This window comes from Cervus elaphus, chromosome 22 (assembly GCF_910594005.1).
Source record: "Cervus elaphus chromosome 22, mCerEla1.1, whole genome shotgun sequence".
Lineage (NCBI taxonomy): Eukaryota > Metazoa > Chordata > Mammalia > Artiodactyla > Cervidae > Cervus > Cervus elaphus.
The window spans coordinates 36,289,872-36,299,527 of NC_057836.1; the positions used below are offsets into that span (position 1 = coordinate 36,289,872).

At 41.4% G+C, this 9,656-nt stretch overlaps 1 protein-coding gene across 1 annotated transcript in view; it reads right to left on the minus strand.

The window, feature by feature from the left end:
* The window catches only part of TM7SF3 (transmembrane 7 superfamily member 3), a 41,727-nt gene extending 33,165 nt beyond the window's left edge, over positions 1-8,562 (minus strand). Inside the window, exon 1 of the mRNA XM_043881642.1 lies at positions 8,257-8,562. Within this exon, the coding sequence (XP_043737577.1) occupies positions 8,257-8,347 (91 nt within the window). The 5' untranslated portion in view covers positions 8,348-8,562. The remainder of the gene's footprint in view (positions 1-8,256) is intronic.
* Positions 8,563-9,656: the final 1,094 nt, after the last annotated feature.

Below are 9,656 nucleotides of genomic sequence, written 5' to 3' on the forward strand. Positions count from 1 at the left end.
AATGAGTCAGTTCTTCACATCAAGTGGCCAAAGGATTGGAGTTTCAGCTTCAGCATCAGTCCTTCCAATGAATATTCAGGCCTGATTTCCTTTAGGATTGACTGGTTTGATCTTCTTGCAGTCCAAGGGACTCTCAAGAGTCTTCTCTAACATCACAGTTCAAAAGCATCAATTCTTCAGCGTTCAGCTTTCTTTATAGTCCAACTCTCACATGCATACATGACTACTGGAAAAACCATTTATAACCTTTACAAGCCCTAAAAGAGACTGATGCTATCAACTAGTGAAATCTTGGTTTTCTTAACCTTTCCTTAATCTATCACAACTCAGAAATACTTGGAGAACCAAAAACTTCCAGTGATTTAAAAGACAGTAGGGGAAGACACAACCATAGAAATAAAAATATATTACTAAACAACTGGTAACTTAACAAAATAACCAGAGGTAATAAAAGTAGGTATTTCTGGGAATGTATGCTAAGTGATTTTTCTTTGCTTTTTTTTTGACTATGTGATCTTAGTTCCACAACAGGGACTGCACATGGGCCCTCCCCATTGAAAGTGCAGAGTTCTAACCACTAGACCACCAGAGAATTCCCCCAATCTTCCTTTTCTTTACACATTTCATTGTTTATTTAAATTTCCACAGTGATCATGAGGTGTTCTTACCAGAAAGAAAATGCACAATTTGGAGAAAATCTTCTCTGATGGCACTCAAAACACAAGTTCTACCTTAACTCTTCATCTGAAACTTATAAAATAGGGACACATCCTACCTAGATAAAATGGTGACACTCTCAACACTTCTGTCACTTGTTATGTTTTTCCCTCAAAATGGTAATATTTTTTCAGATCATATATAACCATATTTAAAAAGGCTGGTCATATTTTTTTTTTGATCATATTTAAAACTAAGATCATGCCATCACTTCATAGCAAATAGATGGGGAAACAATGGAAACAGTACGAGACCTTATTTTCTTGGGTTTCAAAATCACTGCAGATGGTGACTGCAGCCATGAAATTAAAAGATGCTTGCTCTTTGCAAGAAAAGTTATGACAAACCTAGACAGCATATTAAAAAGCACAGACATTACTTTGCCAACAAAGGTGTGTATAGTCAAAACTATGATTTTTTTCAGTAGTAATGTATGGATGTCAGAGTTGGATAATAAAAATGGCTGAGCGTCAAGGAATTGAAGCCTTCAAACTGTGGTGCTGAAGAAGACTCTTGAAAGTCCTTTGGAATGCAAGGACATCAAACCAGTCAATCCTAAAGGAAATCCACCCTGAATATTCATTGGAAGGACTGATGCTGAAGCTGAAGCTCCAATACTTTGGACACCTGATGCGAAGAACTGACTCACTAGAAAAGACCCTGATGCTGAGAAAGACTGAAGGCAAAAGGAGAAAGGGACAACAGAGGATGAGACAATTGGATGGCATCACCGACTCAATGGACATGAGTTTGAGCAAGCTCCGGGAGTTGGTGATGGACAGGGAAGCCCGGTGTGTAGCAGTCCATGGAGTCGCAGAGAGTCAGATACGACTGAGCTACTTAACAACAACAACAAAAATGCAAGAAATGTAGAGAAAGTTAATTCCTCCAGCAAGTACACTGTGCAGAAAAAAATTACTATTAACAGACTGGTATAATCTTTCAGGATTTAGGAGATATCAGCATGAGCATCTCCACGTAAATGGGAAAAAGAAAAACACAAATATGTCTTGGTATAGCCCATCTTCTAGATCTTAGATATCTTTCCACATCAAGAGACAATTCTAGTTTCCCAGTTTAAAGGTTATATAATATTACATTCTATGTCACCATGATTATTCAACCAATTTTTTATTATTTTTTGATGTGAAACATTTTTAAAGTCTTTATTGAATTTGTAACAATACTGCTTATGTTCTGGTTTTTATGGTCACAAGGTATATGAGATCTTAGCTGCCCAACCAAGGATCAAACCTGTACTGCTGCATTGGAAGGCAAAGTCTTAACCACTGGAATGCCAAGGAAGTCCCCAACCAATCCCTTATTAATAAATATATATTCTGTTACCATTCCAGCATGAATAATAAATAAATAAAATTGTTGCTGTTGTATAGTCACTAAGTCGTGTCTGATTCTTTTGTAACAGCATGGACCCACCAAGCTCCTCTGTTCACGGGCTTTTCCAGGCAAGAATACTAGAGTGGGTTGCCATTTCCCGCTCCAGGGAATCGTGCCAACCCAGGGATCGAACCCAGGGATCAAACCCAGGTTTTCTGCATCTCTTGCACTGCAAATAGATATTTTACTGCTGAGCCACCTGGGAAGCACAAGAAATAAAATAACTATATATATTTTATGTATATATACATATATGTATGTATATCAGCAATAAACCTACTTGAGAAGGTTTTTGCTGTGACAGTGTAGCAGATCACCTTTGATCCTAAATGGTTAAAATACCTAAGAAGTCTTGTTCACCTTAAGAAAATGAGAAATGAAAACAAACAGCTTCTGTGAGAAAATATAATGATCAGGACCAAAACAGTAAGTGACAGCCCTTGCTTCTGACTTCTTCAAGAAAAACACGTAGCATTTCAGAAACAATTACAACTTCATCTATTACTTTCCAGATTTCCAAAAGCTTCCAAAAGCAAGATGATGCCTCACCAATTCTCTTTCCCCAGTCAAATGCCTCTGGCAAGAACCAAGCAGAAGCCAGAGAACAAAGGGGAGAGACACTGCATTTAACAAACTGGTTGAATATTTAACAAACCAGTCACTTGACAAATAAGTAGGGGTATTAAAAGCAGGTATCTCTGGGGTATACTTTAAATAATATTTTCTTTGCACATTTCCTGTTTTTCATATTTTCTATAGTACTCATGAGGTGTCCTTATTAGAAAGGAATTTTAAGCTGTACATTACAATTATCTGAAGGTGCTTTTTTAAAGATATTGTTGCCTGGGTCCCTCTCCAGATCAGTTAAATCAAAATCCTTGGGGTCAGGGCCCAAGTATCAATTACAAAGCAAATATTTATTATAATAAATGCATACAAAGAAGGGCACAAAGTTTACACATCCAGGTCAAGAAACAGCATTCTAGCCTCTCCTTCCAGTCACTCTCTTCCTCCTTCCCAGAGGTAACTGTGATCCTCACTTCTAAAATCACAGATGGGCTCTTTTGGAAATTTAATTAAACAGACTCATACAGGCATGAATTCTTTTATGTCTAGCTTTTTAAAAATCAACATTTTATTTGTGAGATTCATCCCAGTTGCTGTAATAACCACTATTCACTCACTTCCATTGTTGTATACTTCACGAAATAAATGTACCACAATGTACTTATCTATTCTGTTAATGAACATTTAGATTATTTCTAGTTTGGAGTAATTATAAGTAACTCCATTTAGGCATCCTTCTATGTATCTTTTGGTGTACATGTACACATTTCTACTGGGAGAACCTATGAGTAGAATTATCAGGTTACAGGGTTTAGTTATGTTCAATTTTAGTAGGTACCCTCCGAGCTATCCAACATCATTTTGCCAATTTTGACCCCTATCAACCTGTGAGAGAGCATTTCAGTAATTCAAGATGCTCACCAACACTTGGTAAGAATATTCTGTTTTACTTATTGGCTATTTAAATATCCTCTCCGTGAAAGGGTCTTGTTTGGTCTCTCAGTTGTGTCTGACTCTTTGTGACCTCATCGATTGTAGCCCACCAGGCTCCTCTGTCCATGGGATTTCCCAGACAAGAATACTGGAGTAGGTTGCCATCTCCTTCTCCAATGAAAGGGTCTATTCATGCCTTTTGCCCATGTGAAAAACTGGATTATCTATCCTTACTGAATTTTAGGAACTCTGTAGGCATCACTGATATGAGTATTCTGTTAGATATGTTACAAATATCTTCTCCACTCTTATAGCTTGTCTTCTCACTTTCCTGTTACCTTGAGATGAACAGAAGTTTTCATTTTAATGTAGTCCAGTTTTTCAAGTTTTTCCTTTATTATTTTAAAGAACTACCTGCCAACATAATTCAAGATCATAAAGATACACTCACCATGTTAACCTCTAGAACTTTGTTCTGCCTTTCACATTGAAGTCTAAAATCAGTCCGAAACTGATTTTTACATAGGATGTGAGGCTAGAGTCAAGGTTCATTTCCCATAGGAATATCCTGCTGACCTAGCAACTTTGTTGAAAGTAGTTTTCCGGCTGCTCAGAAATTCCACCTCTGACATAGGTCAAGTGACAAGGTGAGGGTTTCTGAACTCTTAACTTTGTACCATTGGTCTATTTGCCTATCCTAACATCAATATCACAGTCTTAATTTCTGCCCCAAATTTGTTCTTCCTCTTCAAGACTGTATTGACTATTTTGGGCCCTTTTTCATTTCCACATAAGTGTTAGAAAGCAACTTGTCAATTTTCACAAAACAAAACAAAAACCTGTAGAAATCTGATTGGGATGGCACTGAAAGTATTAATTTGGGAAGAAATGATATCTTTATAACACAGACTTCTTCTGTGATTTTGAGATATCGCTCTATTACGTTTCTTAACTTACCTCAAGAACACTGTATCGTTTTCTCTGTGGAGACTGTTCCATAGTCCATTATAATCATCTCTAAATATTTATTGTTTCTTGATGGTATTATAAATTTGCTTTTTATTTTATATTTCAATTTCTAGTTGTCTCTTCATCAACATGCCTTTTTTCAAGGCACTCCAGGTGATTCTAATGTTCTGCCAGGTGTGAGAACTCCTAACACAATGTTTGATGAATTAGGGAAGGGTAATTATATTTCTTCCTATCCTTAGTTACCTTTATCTAACTTCTCTGTGAAAATTCTTTGGCAGCATTACACAGGCAATCTAAGAGCCATTTCACAATTTTTATAGAAGGTTGCATGTTAAACAAGCCAATTATGGTTTGAGTCCTGACTTGCAGGGCTTTGTCATATTTGATATTCCAGGGCTTCATACAGTCCCAGGAAACTGACTGGCACATGATAAGTGTTTGGTAAATGATGGCTGAATTTTGTGACCTCGGGCAAGTAATTATTTTCTCTGGACGTCAGTTCCCTCATGGTAATATGCAGGCAACTGTACTGCATACATTAAATGGCTGCTAAAAGTATCAAATGAGAAAAAGATCTGTAAACTATCCAACACTGCACAACAAAACATCATTATTAATTTCCATTAGCTTTCCAATGTTTCAGAGATTCATGTAGTTACCAAGAAAAAAAAATATGGAGGCAGTCAGTATGGTTCTGTTACAAATATACTAGTGAAAAGAAGAGGTCTAACATGGATAAATGCCCAGCACATCCGTCATAAACAGCATTGAGAAAGTGACTTCCAGAGTGGCAGGGGAAAACACTGAAAGTCAAGACGACTTTAACAATCCCACCTGGCAGAAACTGCATTCAGTCACTACTCATAAAAACATATATGGCGAAAGAAGACACATACACAAAAGAAGACAAGCATATAAAACACCTCCTGAAGAGGTTAACAGGAACTTAACTGCACCTCAAAGTCATCTGGAAAAGGATGCATCAGAAACATTTTATGAGGGATATTCAGGTCTTATGACTTGGGGTGGGTGGGAAAGACAGCACATCAAAGGATATTACAATGGCTACCAGGAGACAGAGCACTCAGGTTGTAGCTCTTCTCTAAAAAGCAGTACCTCTGCCTTTTCTGCCAAAAATATTTTTTGCCATCTAACCCACAGCGGGATCCTTTTCTATTTTCATACTCTTCCTCCATTCCTACCCAGAGTCATTTTTTCTTTCAATATGTGTGTGTGAAAAAAAAAAAATGTGTGTGTGTGTGTGTATGCTCAGTGGCTCAATCATGTCTGACTTTCGACACTATGGGCTGCAGCCCACCAGGCTCCTCTGTCCATGGGATTTCCCAGACAAAAATACTTGAGTGGCTTGCCATTTCCTCTTCCAGCGGATCTTCCCAACCCAGGGATTAAACCCACGTCTCCTGCATCGCAGGTGGATTCTTTACCACTGAGCCACCTGGGGATGCCTTCTTTCCAATAGTAGCATTCTAAAAGGAACTGCCTAATCCCAATATTTTCCTTTTCTTTCTCAATCAGAGCCTAAATGTGCAACCTTACCATTTTCCAACTCTTCCTTTTTACTCTTTTACTAAAACATATCTCTTTACGTTTCTGCTTTAACACAACAAATTGTAGGAGAGATCTGTCAACACTTCATAATTCTCTTCAGATGGAGTATTAAAAATAGTTCAGCCACTTGAGCTGGCTGGCATTCAACTGCCCTCCCAATTTCTCACTGATACCTTCTTATGAATTTTCATTGGCCCTAAAAGATGAAAAGAAACACAAACATATACACACTTTTGCGAGAAAGAGAACACTTGCAACTAACTACAAAAGTGGCCTGCTACCTTCCTTAAGGCACTTAAGAAGGTTCAAAGGGCATGATGCTAAACTACAATTACTGAGTAAGTTCCATGTGAGTTACTGGATAATGAACCTGAAATAATACTGAACTAAAGGTGTTAAGGGTATCATGGAACCGGGACTCCAAGAGAACGGAAAACTGTTTAGATGTATGATTCATCTCCTGTGCCCCGCTTGTCACCATCCTCAGACATTCTAGAAACTCAATCTGCCACCTTTAAAGCTTCCCTTAGCTTCTAAACCACTACACAAGGTGTCAAGTTAGGTTATTCTGCTATAAGATGGGTAAGTCCTCCTAATTTATGGCACTTGCTCAATTTCAAGTTGTTAAGTTATCAGAATCCTCCAATAGAAATCCAGCCATTTTCCAGGAGGATCATGCAAGTGCTGAAGTGTCTCTGTTAATTCCCACTCTGATCTCTACCTGACAGATGTGGAGAACATCAGGTTTCATTACCGCTCAGCAGTCAGTTTCCCACATGCTGCCCTTCTCCTACCCAGAACAACAATACTGATGCAAGGGCAGAAGAATAACGTGGCTGAGGAAATGCTAGTGCTGTAATCACAGAAAGGAGGTGAGACACAGCATCTGAAAAACATTAATTTCTCAAATTACTTCACGAGTCTGATCATCTGCACACTCTAGTCTCTCAGACTCTTCTCCTTGGAAGAATGGAGCTGGCCTGATGAGGAAGGGAGAAGGGATTCTATTTCAAGGAATAAGAATTCAGAGAAGAATTAAGGGTAAAACACCATACTTAATAAAGCATTCTCACTGGAGGGCAGCTTTGTAGAAGGGGAGGACCATGAAATTTACAAGACACACGGGTTCATAGGCTACCTGTGCCCCACTGAACTGTTTACTCCTGTAGTGAGCATCATCCTGGGTCTCAGCTTCATCCTCCACCAGTGAGAGACAGTAATTATCTCATAGGGTTGTGAGGAGTAAACAACACTGTCATGAAAAGCACCTGGCACAGACTGCACGCAGTGAATGTGAGTGCCCTGTTAGAAACAAGGCTTTTTTTTTTTTTTTTTTTCCTGCAAAAGTATAACTGCCCTTTTCAGCTTTGGTCTTCAGTCCTAGACAAAAATTCTAGGATTCAGTTTGCACAGAGCGTTTCACAGATAAGCATTTAGAAGCACAATCACATTATTCAGAAAATGTTATGTTTCAGAACCACAACTAGTCTCTTAAGCTCAATACATACCCAAAAGACGCTTGACCTCACGACACGGAAAAGCACATGATTATCAGCTTGGTACAATTAGTGGTTTTTACAGTTTACATTAACAAAACACCAGCCAGTGCTAAGATCCATTCACCAAGCACGTGACCTTTGAGCTGAAGTCCCATTCTGGGTTCACTTTTCCTCTGAAACTCCGCCGAGGATAACGAATTTGAAAAGCATCTAGATTTGGGGAGTACAAGAACCGCTGCAGCTTGGCTTTATCAAGTGTCGCAGTCCAGAGGTTCAGATCAGCCACTTGGGAGCAAGCGGGTGTTTTACGGTGTTAAATTAAACCTGCAAACATGGCTACGCCCTAAGGGAGAGAATAATGTGTCTGAACAAGCGGGTTTCCTATCTCTTCCCATTTCCCCAGTATAGATTAAGAGGTTGACAGAAGGGCCTTCTTAGCCAATAGGACTTGCCTCCTGCAGGAAAGAACCTCGATGCATTCCTGCCAGTTCTGAACGCACCGCCTCCCCGGCTGACTGGACTGACCCCAGGGCGGATTCTGACCCTGCAATAAACGCAAGACCAAGTTTGGGTTGCAGAAGTCAGGCGCCCCCGACCTTACCCTCGCTGGAGTTTCCGACGATCTCAGCTCCGCCGGCCGCCCGGGTTACCGAAGCCAGCACCGCGATGAGCAGCAGCCGAAGGAGCTCCATCGCTGCCCGGGCCGGGCCCCGCAGTCTCGCCAGCGCTACCCCGGGTCGCCAGCGCCTGGCGCCATCACTCCCCAGATGCACTCCCTGCACACCTGCCAGCCCCGCAGAGCCCGCGCGCCCGGGGCCCAGCAGACCGTTCCAGTTCCGGTAACTAGCCCCGCTGCGCGGCCTCGCGCCTCCTCCAGACCTTCACGTCACGCGGCGGGGCCTCGGGGGCGGGGGCCTGGGCGGGGCCTGGGCCGGGCCTGGGCGGGGGCGGCCGGGGCCGAGGGCGGGCCGGGGCGGGGCCGGGGCGGGGCCGGGGGCCGCGCGGGATCGAGGGGCGTGTCCGGGCGGCGCGAGCCTCGGTTTGGCTGGCCGACCTTTCAGACCCCCACCCCGGGGTCAGCGGCGACCCCAGGAAGTTCTGTGGTGTAACCTGTGTCTCTCAACTTTGGTATCTTTGCACTTACGAAAGCCACGGTTCGATGAAAAAAATAACCCTTTCTTTTGCGGCCTAACGTCTCCCGGTACCACGTTTAACGGTCCTTTGCAAAAGGGAAAATAAAGAGGAATCTGGTGCTCAAAACGCTAGAGATGATCGTTTCTCCCTGTCGCAATTGCCTTAGCCGCTCGGGGAGAGGTTAGTTTGAAAATGTGGGAGCGATGCTGTGTCTGTAGTACTTACTGCGATAGTGATGAGCGCCACGTTTAAAAATGTTTCATTTTCTCCAAGCGAAACATCCTCGAAGACTCAAGACCTTCATCTGAACTTCCTCTCTCAAATTTTATACCCGAGGGCTGTTTAAAGAACAGTGGTCCCTGTGATTAGATGGCTCGCGAGACGATGGTGGAATTAGGTTTATAGATTCAAAGTTATTTGGGGAAGAGTGCCCTGCTTTATTTTTTCTGCTCTTTCACTTTTTTGAGGATTTCCCTGGGGGCTCGGACGGGAAAGCATCTGCCTAGAAAGCGGGAAACCCGGGTATGATTCCGGGGTCAGGAGGGTCCCCTGGAGAAGGAAATGGCAACCCACTCCTGAGCGACTTCACTTTTACTTTTTCAGTTATATATTCCAATGAACAATCGTGTTGAAAATTACATATTTGGTTAATCCACTACTAAACTAAAAACCTATAGCAATCACCATAATATTAACAGGCACAAGTCTTTTCCTGTCCTTCCTCTGCCTGGTCTAAATGTTCATAGCTGCAGTACTACTGTTTATTCCTATGGTTTTTATTACTGTCCTCATTCCAGTAATTCTCAGTAGATGAAATACCAAGAGCGATTATAAGGGTAGCATTTGGATCCACGGATGGAGCATGCA